This window comes from Juglans regia, chromosome 2, assembly GCF_001411555.2.
Source record: "Juglans regia cultivar Chandler chromosome 2, Walnut 2.0, whole genome shotgun sequence".
Lineage (NCBI taxonomy): Eukaryota > Viridiplantae > Streptophyta > Magnoliopsida > Fagales > Juglandaceae > Juglans > Juglans regia.
Genome location: NC_049902.1, coordinates 28,846,533 through 28,869,523, shown reverse-complemented (window position 1 = coordinate 28,869,523; position 22,991 = coordinate 28,846,533). Strand labels below are relative to the sequence as shown.

General features: G+C 36.0%; 2 protein-coding genes across 3 annotated transcripts; one reads left to right on the top strand and one right to left on the bottom strand.

The window, feature by feature from the left end:
* The first annotated feature begins 2,633 nt into the window (after positions 1-2,633).
* Positions 2,634-6,810, top strand: LOC109002071 (endoplasmic reticulum chaperone BiP). The gene is made up of 8 exons (XM_018979658.2): positions 2,634-2,900; positions 3,702-3,969; positions 4,052-4,266; positions 4,394-4,636; positions 4,965-5,444; positions 5,568-5,722; positions 5,853-5,935; positions 6,031-6,810. Exons 1-8 carry the CDS (start codon positions 2,843-2,845, stop codon positions 6,527-6,529), a joined length of 2,001 nt encoding a protein of 666 aa, XP_018835203.1. The 5' UTR covers positions 2,634-2,842; the 3' UTR covers positions 6,530-6,810.
* Positions 6,811-12,052: 5,242 nt separating this feature from the next.
* On the bottom strand, positions 12,053-20,451 carry LOC109002069 (glutamine-dependent NAD(+) synthetase). 2 transcript variants are annotated; one of them, XM_018979654.2, is made up of 14 exons: positions 20,311-20,451; positions 19,944-20,176; positions 19,291-19,596; positions 18,581-18,804; positions 18,244-18,347; positions 17,643-17,777; positions 17,225-17,393; positions 16,339-16,474; positions 15,332-15,470; positions 14,865-15,041; positions 14,416-14,583; positions 13,868-13,963; positions 12,905-13,033; positions 12,053-12,492 (listed from the first exon to the last, which is right to left on the bottom strand). In XM_018979654.2, exons 2-14 carry the CDS (start codon positions 20,135-20,137, stop codon positions 12,271-12,273), a joined length of 2,199 nt encoding a protein of 732 aa, XP_018835199.2. In that variant the 5' UTR covers positions 20,138-20,176; positions 20,311-20,451; the 3' UTR covers positions 12,053-12,270. The 2 variants fall into 2 exon arrangements, with proteins under 2 accessions (XP_018835199.2, XP_018835201.2); XM_018979656.2 differs by having other exon boundaries at positions 19,944-20,156.
* Positions 20,452-22,991: the final 2,540 nt, after the last annotated feature.

Sequence of the window (22,991 nt, the reverse complement as noted above, 5' to 3'; positions counted from 1 at the left end):
CTAGGTTGAACGCAGACCTTTCTTGCAGCCATATTTCTACTTACATTGAATATGTGCAATTATCCACAAATCAATACTCTCTAAGAATAGAACCATGGAATCCCAAAATCATTAAAATTAGTTTTAGATGCCTATTGCAATTTGCGACTGTAAGAGCACTCCCAACCGATTATGTAAAACTCCTATTTATGTATAATTTGAAGAAAATGATCCAAAAGTTGCATCCAATGAATTATCTATTTCATCTCTAGTTTACATTCGACTACAGTGTTATCGCTACATCTAGCAGTAACTGTTCATAGTTGTAAATTATTTTTTAATGATTTCTCTCTCATCTACTCATCTCCTACGCATTGATCTGCACATCCAATGTTAATTTTAATATGAAATATACTTCAGTATCTCCCACTCTCCTCAGCAAGGCAACATTAATTTTAATACCAAATATATATATATATATTTTGGAATTGCTACATATTATACAAAAATATCAAATATATATATATATACTCTCATCGAAAGAAATGACCCTCTAATTTTGATTAATTTCATTATATAATTTTTTTTAATTAATTTATATTTAGTTTAGTTTATAAATTTAGATTAATTTAAAATATAACATAATTATATGACATTGTATATGGAGAGATATTACAAATATCAAAAGGTACGAGGATATCATTGATAGTTTAGAGAAAATATTTGAAATAAATAAAAAATATTAAAAAATATAATATTTAAATGATATGAAGAAAAAATAGATAAGCTAATGTATAGTATATTGTAAAAGTTATTATGTAAAATAGAAAATAAGAATTTTGATAATATATTTTAAAGAATATGATGAAAAATCTATTGAGAGTACTCTAACAAACAAATCCTTCATGTCTAGACTTATATACACATCAGATGATATTTTGGTAGGGGAAGCAATGGCAGTCAAGAGCATTAAACCTTGGTGTGGACAATTTGACTATAAAAAGGCAATCAAGATATGTAAAAGTGTCGAGTATGACCTCGTTAGATAGGCTGTATCCAAAAATGTTGCTCATCATTCCCGTTATATCTATTTCCCTCCATATTTTCCACCCTTCTTTCACGACAATACTTAGATTTATGATTTTGGTCTTTATTCATGTTGTTTTTCGTTTGTCCATCACAAAGAACAAAATCCAAAGTTTAGACTCTGTTTTAATTGTGTAGCCACTTACATTTATATTGCAATGAGAATTTCCCTTTACCAATATACAGTCTATTGTGTCATTATACTTGGACATGACTATAATCCTCATACTAATTAAAAATGAGAATTAATACAGACACAAAGAGATTATATAAAAATAAACTTACAAACTGACATGATTTTACGTAATGCGTTAGATTTACTTTACTTGCTCCGTTTGGATTCAGAGTTGATCTTAACTCATCTCATCATTACAACTTTTTTAAATTCCTACACAAAATATAATAAACAATTTAATTTTTTAAAATCTCAAAATAATAATATTAAAAAATAATATTATAACAATATTTTATTTAACTTTCAACTCTCATATCAACTCAATTCATCTCAACTCACTATTCAAATCTCACCTAAAAGTAATTTTACAATTTAACATATGGCATCAAACCAGGTCAGTTTGTAGATTTATTTTTGTGTAATTCATTTATGATTAAAATATTTCTCATTGAAAATAAGTGAAAAGTATTCAGTTCACGAATATATCTTTCAAAATAAAATTTATAACTTGATGTAGTTAAATATAATACGTTAAATTTATTTTATAATAAAATAAGTTTTACAATCTAATATACTATAGAAAAATTATATTTATAAGTCTCATACACTACACACTACTATTTTTATTATTTTTTTTAATTTTTTTTCTTACTAAATGTGTAATATATGGATAATAAATAGAAAAATTCAATTATTTTAAAAAAAATAAAACTAAAAATAATTTAAAAAAAAAAAATTACGGTGTATGGGATTTATAAATATCAAAGCTATATACTATAACATACCACACCAGTTTGTACCACTTGTGAGTTACACATTAAAAAATCTCTTTACACATCAAATGTTCATCTAATATAAAAGGGGCTTAAAGGGTTGGTGAGCATTGCAATTTGTACAGTGTATATACCATTCTAGGATTGTCGTTCTTGAAGGGGCACGGACCGACCGCCGTATCAAGGGTCTTAAATAAAAGAAAAAATCTACACAATCTTTTCAATTTTTATATATTATATATTTTTTAATTATTATTATTATTTTTTTATCAAATATTTAATATATAAATAATAAATTAATAAATTAAATTATTTTAAAAAAAATAAATTCAAAAAAATTATTAAAATATTTAAAAATTAAAAAAAAAATATAATATATAAAAGATGAAGAAATTGTGTAACATTCTTCTAAATAAAAATGATAGAATTGTAATTCACGTAGGAAAGTAGCAGGCGAGTGGGAACACCATTCTAAAAATGAACGGCCAAGATCGTCCCAACACGAGACCTAATCTCATTGGCCAGGTGAATACATCCTCGAAACGTGATTGGTCCACATCACCAAGCATGACATGTTCTCACAAATAGCCTTGGGTTTGCGTAAGAGACGGGTGCAGATCGGTAGAAGAAATCGGAGGAGTCTAGACGCAGAAGCCACTCTATAAAAACGCTCAGACCTCTCATGCCCGGTTACACTGAGACCTAGCAAAGGCAAATAAGCATAAGAACGACCCGGCTTGAACACCCCTTTTCTCGAGAGAGTTCCATTTGGATCGCAAAAGGCGAAAGAGAGAGTAGAGAAAGACAGAGAGAGAGAAAGAGGCTACTTATGGCTGGCTCTTGGCGAGCGCGCGGCTCTTTGGTCGTCCTGGCAATTGTTGTCTTCGGTAATTGATGCTTCTCATGGCTCAGATCTGATTTGGTTTTTTGCCTTTTTTTCCTCCCTTTCTGATTTTTGGTATGCTATTTGAGTTTGGTTGGAATGTAGTGGAACCGAGTTGATTTGATAGTTTTTTTATTCACTTAATGACTCGGAAAAGGTTGAAGAAACGATCATGCCGTTAGATCTGATCAGATTTTGATAGGAAATTGGTAATTTAAGAGATCTTAGAAGCGTAGAATTGATAATTATGTGAGATGGTTGGCTAAGTCTGTAGTTGGGACTTGTTGATTTATTCCTATTCAGTTTATTGTGAATATTGGTCGTTACGTTGTTCTCATTTTTAATAAAGGGAAAACATACACTCTTCTGAAATTGTAGATCACATGCGTAATTGCTTGAATTTTAGTAATAATATGTTTCGTAGGGAAGACACTTCTGTTCCGTGTATTATGGTTGTCAATCAATCCATCAGGTTCTCGTAGGTATCGGCACCTATCAGAATCGTGTAAACTAACGATGATCACAATCATGTAAAGGAATGATGCCGGGATGGGCATACATATTTTACATTTTAGGTGGTTGTGTTCAAAATACAGGAAACCTGGTTCGCATATTACTTATATATTTGCGTTTGATTTTGTGCTTGTGTTTGTCTCGCACCATGATGAACGTTGCATTAAAACCTAGACGTCGAGCAGTCTATATCACATTATGATGATTTTTCTTTTCTTCAATTCCCTCCTAGACTGAATATTTTCGGAAGGCCCTTTTACTAGTAACTAACATTGAAAACGTTAAATGACAGGATGTCTGTTTGCAATTTCCATTGCGAAAGAGGAAGCGTCCAAATTGGGAACAGTCATTGGCATTGATCTTGGTACAACTTATTCTTGTGTTGGTGTTTACAAGAACGGTCATGTTGAAATCATAGCCAATGACCAAGGAAACCGTATCACCCCTTCATGGGTTGCTTTCACTGACAGTGAGAGACTGATCGGTGAGGCTGCAAAGAACCAGGCAGCCGTCAACCCTGAAAGAACCATCTTTGACGTCAAGAGGCTTATCGGAAGAAAGTAATTCATCCTTCTCAGCTTGTTGATTTCTGATTATATCCATTTGTTTGGAAATAGTAGTGACAGGCTTTTCTATTGACAGATTTGAAGACAAGGAGGTTCAGAAAGATATGAAGCTTGTTCCATACAAGATTGTGAACAAGGATGGAAAGCCTTACATTCAAGTGAAGATTAAGGATGGTGAGACCAAGGTTTTCAGCCCGGAGGAGATCAGTGCTATGATTCTGATTAAGATGAAGGAAACAGCTGAAGCATTCCTTGGGAAGAAAATCAAGGATGCCGTTGTGACAGTTCCTGGTGAGTAAAGAAAGTAACAACTGTGTACCTAATTCTTTTACTCCATTGGTATAGAGTAATTTCTAGTTTCTCAAACCCTGTCGTTAATTTCAGTTGTACTCACAGTTTTATTTGTTCCAACATGTAGCGTACTTTAATGATGCCCAGAGGCAGGCTACCAAGGATGCAGGTGTCATCGCTGGACTGAATGTTGCCAGAATTATCAATGAACCAACTGCTGCTGCCATCGCTTATGGTCTAGACAAGAAGGGTGGTGAAAAGAACATCCTCGTTTTTGACCTTGGTGGTGGGACATTTGATGTCAGTATCTTGACAATTGATAATGGTGTTTTTGAGGTTCTTGCCACTAATGGAGACACTCATCTTGGAGGTTAGAACATATATTCTTAGCCACTATATTATATCTGTTCTTGAATGTCTATTTAAAATTTTGATTCCGTCTGAAAGTTATCCTGTCTCCCTCGATTTATTCGAGTGATTCGACTACTTTGACTGCAACAAACCCTAGAGGGTTTGAGATTGTGTACTAAACACTGTTGACTGATTCAGTATATTTTATTTATCAAAAGAAAGGCAGATGGAGTATTTTGCAGGCAGCGCAAATGCCAAGTATCTGTTTTTTATGAGACGAAAGTGTTTGTATTAAGCTCCCTATAAGTTAAAATTTCGTGCTTTAAGGAAGGTCTATTTCCTTGCAGGTGAGGATTTTGATCATAGAATTATGGACTATTTTATCAAATTGATTAAGAAAAAGCATGGCAAGGACATCAGCAAGGATAACAGAGCTCTTGGGAAGCTGAGGAGGGAAAGTGAGCGTGCCAAGAGAGCTCTTAGCAGCCAACATCAAGTCCGTGTTGAGATTGAATCACTTTTTGATGGTGTTGACTTCTCTGAACCACTGACCCGAGCTCGATTTGAGGAGCTGAACAATGATTTGTTCAGAAAGACCATGGGGCCTGTTAAGAAGGCTATGGAAGATGCCGGATTGGAGAAGAACCAAATTGATGAAATTGTGCTTGTTGGTGGAAGTACTAGGATTCCAAAGGTTCAACAGCTTCTTAAGGATTATTTTGATGGTAAGGAACCGAACAAGGGTGTGAACCCAGATGAGGCAGTTGCTTATGGTGCTGCTGTACAAGGAAGCATCTTGAGTGGAGAGGGTGGTGAAGAAACCAAAGGTACTACTTTTCTTTTCAAATTATTATGTTTGCAACTATGTTATCCATGAGGTGGTGCTACCGTAATGTAGCTGAACTATATGGGCAGCACTGACAATGTGTCTTGTGGGATTCTTGATGCAGATATCCTTCTCCTGGATGTGGCTCCACTGACCCTTGGAATTGAAACTGTTGGTGGAGTGATGACCAAGTTGATCCCAAGAAACACTGTTATCCCAACAAAGAAATCTCAGGTTTTCACTACTTACCAGGATCAACAGACTACCGTGTCCATTCAGGTATATGGTACTTGCCATGCTGTTTATTTTTCTTCCAGCGCATGAAGTATGGACAAATATTTTCCACAGTTATGTGTTGCTTTCTAAAACTGTTAATCTAAAAGTTGGGATGCTCCTATTATGAAACCAGGTCTTTGAAGGTGAAAGGAGTCTTACAAAGGATTGCAGGAACCTTGGGAAATTTGATCTAAATGGAATTCCTCCAGCTCCAAGGTTTGTTCTCTGCCGTTTTTAAAATGTTTTATTAATAGGGTTTTGCATCAACTGCTAGCCGGGACTTGATATTAATTCATTCCTCGATTCAACAGGGGAACCCCACAAATTGAAGTGACGTTTGAAGTTGACGCAAATGGTATTCTGAACGTTAAGGCAGAAGACAAGGGCACTGGTAAATCAGAGAAGATTACCATCACAAATGATAAGGGTCGCCTGAGCCAGGAAGAGATTGACCGAATGGTTCGTGAGGCAGAAGAGTTTGCGGAGGAAGACAAGAAGGTGAAGGAAAAGATTGATGCCCGTAACAGCCTCGAGACCTACGTCTACAACATGAAGAACCAGATCAACGACAAGGACAAGCTTGCCGACAAGCTCGAGTCTGATGAGAAGGACAAAATTGAAACCGCAGTGAAGGATGCCCTTGAATGGCTGGATGACAACCAGAGCGCCGAGAAAGAGGACTATGATGAGAAGCTCAAAGAGGTGGAAGCCGTTTGCAACCCGATCATCACTGCTGTATATCAGAGGTCAGGGGGTGCCCCCGGTGGTGGATCAGGGGAGGAGGATGAGGAGTCCCATGACGAGCTGTAGACATCTTGTTATTTTATTGAGCACTGCTGAGAAAGCAGGAAAAGCTAAGTGGGGGATATGAGGATATAGACTTTTTTAGGCAACGAGACTTCTGTAATTTTTATGATGGTTGGGAAGTTACGGGAGAAGAATTTCCCTTACTTCGCATGCTTTATTTTTGGGGGTGAAGAGATACTTTTTCCAGGTCTTTTATTATTTACTAGTACTATGTTCTTGTTTATGTTAAAATTTAAAACAAATACTTTTTTTTTCCCCAAACGCCTTGCTTGTGATTCTATTCTGCCTGCTTTGCTTGAATTCCTTCGTATGTGCATGCGTGCTATCTGGCATATACATGAGGTGAATGGTCTTGAAACTCATTTTTGGAGCGCTTTGTATTGAGCTCCATTTCTACCAAAGAGCGGTGCAAAATTATTCATTGAATCTCAACGAAAATATTAGACCTCTCAGCATTTTCTTATTTTGTTTAGAATTTTATTGTTCTCTTAATTACAACACCAGCATTTTCTCTTTCACTTCTTCAATTTTTAAAGTGATTTTATTCATTCTATAAAAGACCCTTCAAATTTTAAAACACTTTCAGAGCTTTTGGCTAGAGTCCAAACCAATAGAGATATAGTTTCCATATTAGACTATCTATTTAAAAGTTAAAATAATAATATAAAATTATATATTTTAATAATAATATTTTTAATTTTCCTTTAATATTTTGTAAATACACATTTAATTTCTACAAAATACCTATCATAAACCATTCAGCAACATTCAGCAAATACACAATATATTTGCACCAACATTCAACAACCTTTGATTTTATTTTTGCAAATACACATTCAGCAAAATTTCCACCAACATTTACACCAACAAAACAGTTCATAAACTAGTTGTTACCCAACATTCCAACCAACAAAACAAAACATCTATACAGATTTTCACCAATTCAGTATCAGTACCTAGCCAAATTGCTAGCAGTAGCAGTACACAATATACCAGTAGCAACAATTCTGTCCACAATTTTCACCAACTTCAGACTATACATTTCAGTCTATACAAAACATCTACTGGACATAAAAAAACATTTCCACAAAACATTTGACACCTAGTTGCTACTCAGCCACATGTTTCTCCAGCCCACATGTGGCTGGGTAGCCACTAAAATCAAAACAAAAAATAACCTCTATAGCCAGTTACAAACCTCCATAAGGTGTTGATGGAGATGTAGATGAACTTTCGGAATAGGACTTCGATGTCTCAAAAATTTCCTTTTGAATATTAAGGAAGTATTCTTGCTGCATGGCATTCATGCCAGCAAGATCCAATCTCATCATCTTTGCCTAAAACTTTTTCTTTTTTAGTTCAATTAAGCACATCTATCACAATCTGCCTTCAACATAGCTGCTTTCAGCTCTACCATGCACCGGTGTCTATCGTATGCCATTCAAGCTAAGACCATGTTAATCTCGACATCATGGCCTTCCCGGGACTTTCGCTTCCTCTACCTTTCTTTCTCAGTTTTTTTGCCTAGAGGTCTCTCACGAAAAACATCCACGTTCTCCTCCACAGTGGCGCCCACAACTTCACTTTCCTACTCAATGGTTGAACGTTTATCATGTGGCCATCTTCTCGTACCAAAGGTGGAAATGTGTTACTGTCATTTTGGTTGGTGTCTCAGAAGACACCAACAGTGTTCCATTGTAAAGCTCGCCTTCTTAATCTCTTTGTATATAAATTTTGTCTTCTCTATTTACAAAAGTGAATGAATATTGTTAGTTCATAAATTAGCTTTACATAATTGCATAATTAAAGGAAAATGCTACATATCTTGTCTTGCTCTGTTGCACCACTCGGGTGCAATGATTTTACATATGCTAAAATGCACAAAACTTATTTGTGCATTTCTGAATTGAGGACCACCGATTCATCATTGCATCAAAGAACCCACAAAACGGTTCATTGTGTTTGGTTTTTTATATTCATGATAAAATATAAAATTTTGTCTCACATTTGAGTGGATTTTTTTATCAGTACCCTTTATACCCTTTATAGCATCAATGCTAATATTGAGCTAAACTAAGACGAGGTGGTTATCCTCCTCTACAGTGAAATATGCACATTTTTGAACTTTTTTTTGTAGGTGGCCTCTTTTCACAGTCAATGAGAGTTGCTTGAACGACAATATTAGAATGTTGCGTTGAGGGTGCTATTACAACTTTCTCCTCCACTTTGTAAGAAAGTAATGAAGAATGGGTCATCATCGAATGGTCTGTCCATCATTGAAAAATATTAAAGTTTTAAGGTGTCAACCATGAACATTCAAATTCATCACATCTAACTCATTGCAAATATATGCCTAGTTCAATATAAAAAACCAAACCAAGTAATAAAAACTGTCTAGCCATGAGCATATACACATCATCAAAACTGTCTAGCCATAAGCATATACACAAGTAATAAAAATTGTCCAGCTAGATCATGATCAATGAGGATCAGTGGAATGTATGAGTTATAGGCAATGAGTATAAGAAAAAATCCAAGCCACGTTTAGTATAAAAAACCAAACTTAACTCAGTGCAAATATATGTCATTTCCAAACCAAACTAGTGCAAACTTAACTCAGTGCAAATATATGCCTAGTTCAGTATAAAAAAACCAAACCAAACTTATACATGTTATTTCCAAACTCAGTGCAAATATAAAATAATAGAGAACATAAATCCAACCCACTATACATGCCAGCAAATCAAAAATCAAAACTAAAATCAGTAAACCATCACAAATTTAAAGCAAGAACACTTTAACAAAACATATATATATATATATACATAATTATTGGTAAGTTTGTGTTTTATATATTCTTTTCTATCTGTATTGTTATTTGGTCTTTGATGCCATGGCCATCAGGAATTGGATTTTTTGGTTGAGGGGAAGAATAGCGTGAAATGCTTGGATAACTTTAGGAAGCTGTCTCCTCATATTGCAGACTATGTATATGCACAAAAGGTATATTGGAATTTAAGTACTTCAAAGTTATTAACCATGAAATTTATGGATGGTGCACAAATAAATGATGTGAAGATCATTCAAAGGCTTGGAATTCAACCAAATGAAGTCGCAAAACTAGTAAGTTCATGGGTCTTATGAAGAAATAGACAGTGTTTGAAGAAATACACACTAATGTACTTTATCAGGTTAGTCAAAAGGAGCATTCTAGGTAAAGCTTTCTTGTTCTAAAAGTGGAGGCATATTTTTTGTTCTAATATACTGTTGGTTTAATATTTTAGTTGTGATAATCATGAACCTGCCTAGTCCCAACCCCAAACCATTGATTGGAACCGTTTTAGGCCCCTTTTTGCCTTTGTGGGCATATCATCTCATCTATAGTAACTGTTTAATGAAACATAATACAACATTATATGACCCTTAAAGCTGTAGTTCTTTTGGATGATAAACAAATGCATCAAACATATTTTCCCTGTGAAAATCAAGTGCATCAAAGTAGTAGTAAGGGGCCTAAGGGCATATTTTGGTAACATATCACATCTAGTAGCAACCTGCCCCAAGGCACCCAACAAGAAGTTTACAAAATATGAGGTAAGAAACAAACCATCTGAACTCATGGATTTTGTATTTGACAAGTTAATCATAATAATAACCATCTCAACATTCTTGCTATACTGTGCACACTGATATTCACTTCTCTTGCAATTTGAAAACTTCCTCTTATTTTGAACTTTGACAAATCCAAAAAAGATTTGTTTGGAAATATACTATAAACTAATATGTTCTTCAAACGTACAAATTCAAATCACTTATACCCCACGACTATTTATATAAAAACCACTCGGCTAGTAATTACATTCTTGTTCTTTTTGGTAGAAAATTAGTTTTGCAAATATGGACATGACATATTCAAGACAAATCTCTGTAGAAAAACATGGACATGATAAAAAAAATCAAAACCTAAAACATTGACGTGTTTAGGACAAATTTTATGTTTTGATCACAAAATCAAAACCTAAAAGAAAATCACTAAAATACAACCTTTAAAATCAGCAAAATACAACCAACAACAACAAAGATCAACACAAAATCAAGTAAGATCAAAGAGAAATTTTAGAAACTTTTACCCTTGCATATATTGAAACCGAAAAACATAGTCTCGGAGAGGTAGTCTAGGGCTTTAGACCAAAGTTCCTCGGAAGGCGTCATAGCATAGGCCGGAAGGAAGCTAGCTGCCGATTGTTGGTGTGGAACAAACACAAAAGGCTACTGTTTGGTCCTTCACCCAGGCTAATGAAAGGACAATGGTTGGATGGAGAGAGAAAGGGACAAAGAAAAAATCCAGAGAAAAAAAGAGAAACCCACTGCCAGATGAAGCTTTACGAGAAAAAAGGAGAGAAAGTTGCCGTCAGGCTCGAGAGAAGGGAGAGAAACAGAGAGAGAGGGTGTTAGGCTCGAGAGGAAGGGTGGGAAAGGGAGAGGAAAAAAAACAAAAAAGAGAAAATGAAAGAGAAATCGTGGGAAATTGATTTACCGTTATTGATTATTTAGAAATAAAATATGGGTTCATATATGAACAATATCTCTTCAAATTTAGATTTGATTTTAGAATTACTGTAGTTCAAAACTTAAGCTAAACGTTTTTCATGATTTCAATGCAGGTCATTTTGGCAAAAATTATCTATATTTAAGATTTTATTGATATTTAACTAATCCAATACCGTTGTTCTAAGGTAACCTAGTAGCAAAATGGTTCTAAACATTTAAAGAAGACCTTATCGGTTCTTGGAAAAGCAGAGATGAGAATTAAATAAGACATTATAATTATGTGAATAGTAATAAAATAATTTGTGAATAATAGTAAAATGATTTGAGTTAAAATATTTTATTGGAGTTTTGGAAAAGCAGAGAGAAAAAATTGAATAAAAATATTATAAAGTTAAAATATTGTTAGAATATAATATTTTAATATTAATTTTGTTTTAAAATTTAAAAAAGTTGTATTATTTTTTATATTTTGTTTAGAAATTTGATAAAATTGTAATGATAATATGTAATAATTAGATGGAAAAACTGTAACTTTGAAATTGAAAAGTGTCTTTATTTGAGTGATATTTGAGAATGCATTATAAAAAATTTTGAAATAAGAGGAGATTCCATTTTATTTCCAAACAAGCCCTTAACAATGGGGCAGAAAGAAGAACAGTCAGTCCCGCCCCCACTGTGTCGCTCAATATTTTTGATTCGAACTACTTGGTTGAGTTGAAGAAGAGTTCTCTGGTCGATCTTTCTTACCATCCTTTTTTTTTTTTTTTTCCTTATAAGCTGTCTTTTTCCCACTTCTTAAAGCTGCGTCTCATTTTTCATTTTTCTGTTTTTTCGAGTGTTTCGAGAGTAGAAAAAGAAAAAAGAAAGAAGAAGAAGAATAGAACCCAATATATAGGCAACTAGATCCCAAATCCACTTGTTATTAACTACATGAACTAGAACTATGATATGTTAGCTTTAAGATGCATGAGAGAATGGCTTGAATGTTTTTTATTTGAATTATTGAAAGAATGCAGAGTAGCCTATACATACATTAGGCAATACTGATAAAGAGTGTAAGGGGTAACAATCATCCATGATATATGGATTTGAGAGGTCACAATGTAATTACATAACCCAGCTTGATGAGAAATAAATTGAACATATCTAATTTTCACCAATTAGGTTCACATGTAAGGTTGTATTTATGTCAATTAAAGACCAACATTTGGGTTGCCTGAGCCTGCTGCAATAACTCCCAGACCTCCACCATGTGACATAGGTCCCAACTTTTCATGGTCACTTGATTCTCTGATGGAAACTTGGTCACCATCTAATTCTCGCACAAGTTCATCAATCTTCCGGAATTGATATGGCCATCTTGTATTGTACAGGAATTGGCGAAGATCAAACCTATTATCCTCTGGTGAATAACTCTGCATATAGTTCAGAATAGTGTCAGCTCTTACTGGATTTAGATATATAGAATACAAGATTTATAAGAAAATCATGCTCTACCGACCCTTCAAACTATCACCCCGTTTGCAACATGACCACCAAACTATCAAAGTTGTCATTTTCCCCTACAAACTACCACATCACTTGTAATTTGCCCCCTCCTTTAAAATCTAATCATAAGATTGTGTTTTGTCACCTATTTTTTTGATCCAACGGTTAGATCTTAAAGAGAGTAAATTAATACTTATGATAACTTGGTAGGTTAGTGCTAAAATTGCAAAAATAGTTGTAGTTTGGTGGGAAAAGTGTAATGTTCCGAAGATTTTTACTAGAAGTTTCCTAGCTGCACAAATATATGATTTTGGTGTTGGCTTTTTGAGTTCAACTTACCTCAGCATGATAGGAAGGTGTCAATACAGTCATTTTATGTCGATTGATGGAATAATACTTGAAGAAGTGTTTTACTTTATCAGCCACCTCCGATGGAGTTAGTCTTGCACCCCATCTGTAGCAGAGATTCTGCAAGGAAAACAGTATGGAAATAGAGAGGAGTTCTTAATTCTTATCACTAAATGAGCAACAAAAATGCGATAGGATCGAAGCACCAAATACGTTAGTAATGCAACAAGTCATCCTTCCTCTAAAAGTGCATGTAAAGAAACTGAACACATACCAACACAATTACTCCAATAAGTTTGTTCTATACTTTCTTTAACAAGTAAATGTACAGAAAGATGATAAGGAGGCATAGCCCAAGTATACAAGTATTATATAATGGATAACCACCTCAGAGAAAAGCCAAAACTAAGAATAAAATTAAAAAAAATTAAAAATGAGGCAGTGTCAAATCTACCATCTATGTGAAAAGACTTCATCTAAACAAGTGAGCTGAAGAATGAAAAACACAACCCTTCATAGGCGTCAATTTATTTATTTATTTACTTTTCATGCCAAGGCATCAAAACAAGCATACGGGAGGGTTTCTGCAAACAGCCAATAACAATTTTCAGCCAATAAACACCTAAAGCGACAAACTGTTCATGGTAGAACCTTAAAAACTCGAATGAGATTTAACGAGTCAATCTCACACTGCAGGATCCAGGTAAACATGCCCCTGCAACAATTTTTAAGACGCTTAACTTATACTGCTCCATTCTTTTATCTATTGCCATTATGTTTTAGTGGAGATCCATTCTTTTGATATTGCAGATTGGATGAAGTTTAATAATTTCTGCTTTCCCTACAGATCACCATAAAGATCTGTTTAAAGAAAAAACTCAAATAAGAGGCATTCCAGAAAGAGTATTTCTTGATCTTCTGAAGCAAGCAAGAATAACAAGACATAAAAGAGACCTTGAACATAGATACTGGACCACATCGGAAGATTTTCCGCAACCTTCCATAGACTGAGAGTTCCTCATATGTCATTCCCATGTCCACTTCATCCAGCTGTTTTACACAACAAACAATTAGGCTTCCAAGCAAAAACATAGCATTGACACAACTTATGATTTGACCCAAAAATAGAAGACAGAGATAAAGGCCAAGGATATGAATGAAAATTTGAATACGTTAAAGTGAAGAATATTAACGAGAGTAGCACACTCAAAAGCATACTATCAACTAGTTGATGACACAGAGTATTGATAATAATAATAATAATAATAACAAAACCTACAAAGATTTTGCTACAACAAAGTTGACAGTCCTTATAATCTATATTGGCATGTTGGGGGATGGACATTTTAATGCAGATATAAACAATCTAGAAAACTAATTATAAGACGTACACATCCTGACAGTTACACTATGATGGAACAAAGAATGTTTTGTGGTTATTCCTATCATGCAACTCTGTTTACCAGGAAACAAAGGTATGCGGATGAAAGAAAATCCATTACCTGACTGTAGTCAGAACGTATAGGCTCCAGTTCGGCAGTTGGTGGAGCTGATTCAATATCTGCCAAGGATGAGTAACCAAGATGGGTGGCAGCCCATCGCAGAAATGCCCGGAGATCCTGCTTACTAATACTTCCGATTGGATTAATATCGGCTGCGCTGCAATCATACTGCATGAAAGTGAAACACAGGAGCTCTAATTTAATTAAAATATAACAGAATAAGATCAAAGATAAACATGAGTTCCAATATAGTTAGCGATAACATATATATATATATATATGAATTAGAGAAATCCCCTGCAACGAACTCAGTTTTAAATACAGGCAACAAGTTGAAATTAAAACTTGAAAGAAGTTGAGGGGATTTGTTTCTAAAAGCAAATCATATACACACTTCGTAGACATGGATCACCATTGAACATATAGAAAAAAATATTATTATACAGTACCTTTGTTAGATAACCACGCAATCCTTCATCCACATTGGAGCTACCCAAAACAAGATAAAATCCAGGTTTGTTATGCACCCAAGGCAAGAGTGATGCTAACATAAAAGCTAGCACCATTCTGATTCGAGCTTGAATGTTCTGCAAACCTAAGTTCTCGATGTTAGATCCACCATCTACCTGTGGAAATAAAAACCAGATTGAAGAGTAGTTACTTGAACATTATTCTGTACTCCTCTGAATCTTGTTACTTTAGGTAAAGTAAAACCCAAGGTACCGCGTGAAAAGCATAACACAAGATCCCAGATAATTGCCCCCTTCCCCAACAAAAAAAGTACTAATTTAAAAGGAGAAAAGAAAACACAAGCCCTCTATAGGATTAGATCATATTTGATAACCAAAATCACTGTGCATAAAACAAATAATATACTTGGGAGGCACCATAGCATGCCATGAATAGCATATTTTACCTTATAGCGCAGTCGCTTTCCTGTAAGTGTTTGAAACAAAGATAGAAGAGAAGAAATAACCCCATCTATGGAAACATCAAGATGCCACGAGCCAATCTCATCTGCTAGTACCTTTGCACGTGATTTTGTGGCTTCAGAACTGCCAGGAAACAAAAGACCCTGTTAGGATTATAGTGGATGAATCTTGAAATGTGACATGTGCCGCAACAAACAAGGGAAACTAAGAAGTTAGATCAAAATTAATTGTTGTTTTGCCTAATAGTTATGGATGACATGACAACAATTAATTTATATTGAATTGAACTACAACAATCTCAGTGTTTAACACATATATTACTGCAAATAACTTTTGTGGTCTGGAGGTGTAAGCCCATTACTATCACAATCTTTTCTGTATTATCATTTATAAGAAATAAATCCCAGTTGTCTGTCCTTGGAGATCTCATGCAGCCTGATCACAACCTGTAGTTTTAGAAAGCATGCATATGCACTCTTGGATGGGCCTCGAAAAGGTAACATGTTTCGTGGGCCAGCCAATGATAATCTGATTTTCTTGTGATATATTTGGATGGGCTTTGAGAAATATAAGCCAAAAATAAGATGGGTTTTGCTACACATCAGCCACTATTCACCCCCACACCCCACACCTGACAGTTTTTTTTTTCTTTCATAGGGTTTGGGGTAGTGAATAATGGCCGTTGAGAAGAATTATTCAAATAAGATTATCAAGAGCTATGAAACACAGTGATTTCAAATATAAGCAACATGAGAAGTTTATGGGACTTCTCTTCAAAATGTCTTTTTTGTAAGTAAAAAAGAATTTCTCTTCAAAATGTTTTGTTGTCAAATGTATGATCTGCAAAAAATTTAAAATATTTATAGTAAGAACTCATGAATGATAAAGTTGTTAATTGTCCTTAACCGTGGAATGCTTAATGTGAAAGTTAACATAATTACAACAGCATATGAAAACTATAAGAGCATTGGTTTTGTGTACATGGACCCACCTGTTCTCAGATCCCATAAATACTGTGTAAAATATGCGTTTAGCAAATTCTCTGCTGTCGGTAGGAAACTGTCCATCAGTGTAATTTCCAATTCGTATTGCATCAGCTTTGACTTGCTCATCTCCATTTGCAATTTCTGCATGCAAATGTGCATCACATTTAATGATTTATAATCAAACCTTTTGACACTTGATTCTGGGTTGTAAGATATGTCGAGCTTTCTTCCTGCCTCTGCTGAACCCACCAGTAGTTAAGGAGGTAGGCAAGGAAGTGACCACCTGGAACCCCTCAAAAGTTAAACTTTCTCAGTCCTAGAACAATGGTTTCAAGCTCTGGAGAAAGTTGGAAATCGACTCGATCAATTCAACACAAATTCTCTCCATAAAATGGGATGACTCCTAACGGCAACCTGTACTTTCTGTTACACAGCTTCATATTACCAATCCTCGCTAAAATAAACATACAATTATTATCTTTCATATACACCCTTTGTAAAATATTTATAAGCTTCACTTCCTTACGCACCTAGTTGAGTTCTGTAGTTTGCACTCAGTCATCTATGGGTATTAAATAGCCCTGGCCACTGATTGGCTCATTGAAACTCTTTCTGGCGTTTTAACTTTTGACGAATTTAGGTATGATCAACTGTAACACGGTATTATGAGAAATGAAATTGGAAGGCTAACAAATAATAGATCTAATCTTTAACAAAAGCCTATTAACAGTCACCTGCCCCAGCCATTCATCTTGAAATAATGGTCCCTTTTCACATCTAATGCAGCATATAGCCCGTCTAATTTTTAAAATGAAAGTTGATCAAGAAAAGAAATAAGTAATGTACAATACAAGATTACAGCATCGATACGCTATGTTCACTACCACTGACCTTTGACAACCAGCTGGCACATGCAGCCAACTATAGCAGCCACAGAGGAGCTATCTGCTCCACCAGAAAGAGGAAGCAAAAAACCAGAAGCTCCACTCCTTCTTAAATAATCCCATAACCAGCAACTGGGTCCAAAGGCTATTTCTTCCTCAGGACAGTGATACTTGATCTGAATCATGTTAATTTTAGTAAGAGCTTGGTGGTTAGAACAGCCATACAATGACATTTTTTATTCTTGTTAAAAGAATGCTGCCCATAAACTACATAATCGCCTATAAAACCAAATTAAACTCATTTGTAGAAAATCTCCTAGTCAAAACAAGACTACTAAATACATGCCGTTCATTCAATTCTAGTAAATCCTTGATCCCATGAGCATTGAATTGGTTAAAGACCTCTTTCTGGACCAGGAACCAACCTCAAGTGGACTGGAAGGACACATCTTTAGGTTAAAAGGTTGAGAAAGCTTGTATGGTACTGCCACTGAAGGAACTTTGGTTTTGCAGCTTGCTTGCTCTTGAAAACTACTAATAGATCCTCTAAGACTAGCAACCTGCCATTAAGCAAACGGGTTAATGAATCAAGTCAATTACTTATATTTACAGCACAAGAGTTAAAATCACAAGAAATGCCACGAATTTGAACTGATAGAATGAATAACAGACTAACAGCATGAGTATCCAAGAAGCCAAAGCAGACCAGTTAAGTTGTTTGCATTGAAAAACTTGCTAATAAACCATTAATAAATCATTTATTAAAAGGGTGATTGGTAGATATAAAAGTTCTTAGTGTTGATGCAATACATAATTGCCATTAAGGATGGAGGAAGAGCAGCAATGGATGATTCATTTTCCAAGCGGCAAATTAAGTGATCAACCCAAATTGCACATTCATGCACTAGTGGAAAGTATTTTTGTGCATCAATTAAAGTAATTTAGAAACTACATAGACACAAGGACCTGTACACATAGACAAATGCACCTGTACATGCAACACAAGGAGTGCAAGATGTTTCATACCGCATCTAGATCTACTTGAGCAACCGCAATCTCAATATCCTTCAAAGAAAATTGTGAGCCTTGAGCCACCACATCTCCATTTACAGCAATGCAAGAACATCCATCTATGAGAGTAAAATGTTAACCAAATTAGATAGAAGGAAATTTTCACATAAGAGGAGAAAAGAAAAACTATATCGAATAGTGGGATTAGCAGAAGAGGCAAACCAATAAAAGCACAAAGCACAAGGTAAGGTGTCCATGATTGGAAAAATAGAAAGCTGGAGGTATTCCATACTAAGTAGAGAAACTGCAACACAAAAGTACAAGTGAAATTTCCAGAATAGTTAGTATGTACCATAGTAAAGGCGGGCACCATCACATCCCTGCTGATTGCTGTACATGTAAACCCCTCCGCGAGTATGAGTAGCACCTTTAATAGCACTGAGTCGAATATCAAGCTTTCTTAGTTGGTGGTGACTTCCACTTGCATTCATGAACACCTCAACTCCATTCAATGCAAGTTCAGCATGAGGAGGAAGAGGAGTAAAAAGCTCTTCACAAATTTCAGCCGCAACAGCTCTAACAATTGGAAAAACGCTTGAAATTTAACATTTCATCAAGTGTCTGATAAAGTGATAAATCCACGAAAGTTATCAATTTATTCATGCATCCTAACATGCATAAAAGCATACAACAGTGGCAAATATAATGTGGAAACTACGGCAACTTGCATCCCCACTAAAACTTCTTTTATATCGTCCATGGGTTTTGCAATTAGGTGATGATTTGGTGCATACAGGATATTTTTTACATAGATAGAAGTAGATCGTGTGTCTAAAGGAATTATCTGCAAGAAAAATTTCATCTGAAGAATGAGGATTGAAATCTTGAATCTATTATCATGATATGAAAAAAATAAAATAAAATTAAGGGCTATTTGCACTGACACAATTTCCTATATTTACACTCGCACATGCCAGTCCAAACTTGCAGTGCATGTAACTACAAAAGGAACAGGAGGTAGAAGTTCCTAGAAAGACCACACCTAGTAATCTTGTTACTTACGTGTCCAAAAACTGAATGAATCCATAGCCAAAAGGTACTGTTTGCTGTGATATATGCTCAGAAATTTCAATTGGGAGCTGAAAGTCCACAAGTTGGTCTCTTTGCTTCCATGCTGTGAACCATCGAAGCTCCCTGTAATTTCCATCATTTGCAAGCCACATCTTCGGGCGTATCATAACAATTTTTCTGTTAAAACACAGAACTTGACAATTGTAACGCTCGGACCCTTTTATAATGGGCATACCAATGCTGCAAAGGATGCCATCAGTCCAATCACCAAGTAATATGTCTTTCAAACACTCCCATCTGCAAGCACATCAAACACTGCAATCAGGAAGTAATCAAAATATCCTCTTATGAAAAAAAAAGCGTTTTTCGTTTAAGCTTATAGCATCTGAACCCAGCTGTTGAGGTGTCATTCGTTCAATCATTCATCCATAAAATTCAATAACGCCCTCTTCTATTTATGTTTCTTCAAGTAATATAAACACTTGCAAACATAAAAATTCTGATATAGATTCAGTAGAATCTTTTTTTTTTTACCTCTCTTACCGCACCAATTAATATATCCATTTCATTTGACAAATTAAAACAAAACAATATCTTTCCACAAATTTTATCATATACCAAAAAAAAACACAGAGAAAACTTACGCATGAGTAACGGTATCCAGCTCCAAAAAATGGTCCTCGCAGCTATAACCGGTGACCTCGAGCTCGGGGCCTAGCCGAATCACTGCCCCGGCTTCCTTAGCCATTACTATGGACTCTTTGATGTGCTTCAAGTTGGAATCAAAATCCATAGCCCACTGGTTCAGATTACATGTGGCCACCTTCAACAGCCTCATCTCGAATTTGCCTTCTTCTCTGAACTCAAAACCAAACAACTAAAAGCACAAAAAGATGGAAGGAAGAAAGAAGAATTCAGAACCAGCGTTGGCTAGTTGAATTACGTGTAAAAGGCCGAACTTTCTTTCACGCTCTGTTTGGTTGATGAGAAAAGATTAGGACTTTTGCTCACCTTGCCGATGTTTGTGAAGAAATCGTGCAATGTGGAATTGGTTTCTGCTCGAAGTTTTATAGCCTTTGAACAACGACTTGGGTAGTACTTGGGAAGCAGAGTGCCCGACGGGTTAGATTCCTGGACCCTTTTACGGGTAAAACATGGACCCTTTTACGGGTTAAACATGGAACTAGCTAGGCGATATTTTGGAGTTGTGACGACAAAAGTCACAAAACAGTCGATAACCCAAAACGCTGTTGCTAATGAACTCGAAACTAACGTTACGAGAGTTGTTATTGTAGCGAAGCTCTTATTTCAACGGCGACATTTAGCGCCTCTATAAGCCTCGATGGAGGCCACTTTCTTTCCGTAAAGAAATTGTGACGCAACTTTCTACGTTTATTTGGGTCAATTGGCTTTACAAGTTTGGAAATTCAAACAATATATTTTATATAATTTTGACCGCGACATATTTGTTATTAAGAAATTCTTTATACAACCGAAATGCATACCCACTGCGGCACCGGCTGACGTGATAGCATGCCACATCATCGGGTAATATTAAAAAAAAATGCGCAAAAAAGGAAGGGAAAATCAAAAACGAAACCAAAAAGGGTGATCAAGAAAAGCTGCTTTGGGTTGGATGCGTTAGTGCGAAACCAGAGAGGGAGATCAAAACTGAAAGAGGTATCTGTCGTGCATTGGAACCGTCTTTTATCGTTGTAGTGCGTTGGAGGGAAATTGAATTAAAAGAGCTACTTTGGGTTGGATGTTGTGGAGGGAAACCAGAAAGGTCGCTATCGTGCGTTGGATCCGTGTTAGACCCCCACGTCGAGTTGCCTCTAGAGTTGTCGCACATGTTTTAATCATGATGGGGACATAGCCCTTGGCTAGCCCACAAGCGTGTCTTGGCTCATGTCGTGACACGCACGGGGCGCCCAACATGTATGCATGCATGCCTTGGCCTGAGCGGTTAGTGACCGGGCGTGTGCATGCCCATGCACGCAGACATGCGCCGCATGCCTATGCGCACTCTTAGGCGCACTCTTAGGCGCCGCGTGGCCCTGCGCCGCACAACAAACATTCCTGCGCCCATGCACTGCGCTGCACTATCGGCGCCCAGGCCTCCGTGGGTCATGTCGCCCAGTAGAACGCCCCAGCCCACCTGCCGCACACTAGCGAGGTTAATGGCATGTCATCCAGTGCACGGCTCCAGCCCATGCCTTGTAGGCAAGGCCAGTGGCATGCCACCATGTATGCCATCCAGCGCATGACTCCAGCCCATGCTTTGCAGCCTCAACGCCCAAGCCACCAGCTTGGGCTATGCAAAGTCAGCGCCTGAGCCACTAGCCTGGGCCACCATCAGCAAGCCATGTCGCACCACTTAACCATAGACCAGCCTGAAGACCACCATGCACCAACCTAGCCCACCATGGGCCCATGCATGCCACTATCATGTTTATTTATTTTATTTATTTTTAATGGACCTATTAGGAGTTTCCAAATTGTATTGCTTATAAATAGGACATCATTTACTTGCTTTATGATCTTTTGACAAAATTTATAGAGGGAAGACTATTGTTTAAGAGATCATAAACCGGTGTCATTGCACTTGGACTTTTTGGGTGAAATTCATGAATCCCAAAGAGAGAATCACACCTTGCAATTTTTTGAATATGTGTAATTCATTTATTTTGTTCTTGAAACTTAGTGCAATCGTGAATTCAAGTTGTATTATTATTGTTATTATCTTTTTATCAATATATGAGGTTTATTCAACTCTTGTGCAATCCGTTAATCAATTGTTGAATTATCAATCTTTGTTCATTTGTTCATTCAAGTTCCTAAGTATTTTGCTTTTGTTATTGAGTGTTCATCTTTGTGTTTTTAGTGTTGTTTATCCATTTGCTCTTCCAATCCATATTTCGATCAACCCTAGTATTTGTCACTTTCCATAAATTGTTTGCCTTATCATCTTTTGCCCTAGCCGAACACAAGACCCTTGCCATCTTCAAACCCATTTTTGGCAATCACTTGTCATATTGGGATTTGATCTAGCCGCCCACTTCCCTTTCCAAATTGTAGTTCCTATAATTTAAGAACCCTAGTTGACCCAATCCACTCCCATAGTTGACCATATGCAATTCCTAAAATCTCTCAATCAATCAAACAAGTCAAACCCCAAAGTGGCGCCAACCCTAGTTTCACCCATTGTTGTGCACCCCTTTCCACCATTGAAGCCATACACTTCATCATCTTTTCTACCATTCCATACACCAATTCAAGCCTAAACACCTAACATCACCATACCAAAGATGTCATCTTTGTGATCATTATTCGAGAATCAAACAAAAGAGGAATGGGCTTTTGGTCATCTCAAAGAAATCATAAGCGTGAAGATCATAGTATATAGGGACTTGACCGAGGTCCCTAACAATTCGTCTTTGGTCGTCGTCATGCGTCTTTGGTCGCTGTCGTTCATTCCACTTCATATCTTACAAAAAATAGATTTTGTGATGCACCCTACTGTATAGCGAAATCAGAGAGCAAAACCACAATGATTCGGTTGAAGACCCAGTCCACCAAACATTATCGTGAATTTCTTCAGACATTGATCAGATTTCATTTTAAAAGTTTTGTCAATGAGTAGCTTTTGTATTGAACAAGTTGTTGGGGCTTTGTGGGAAGGGGATTTCAGA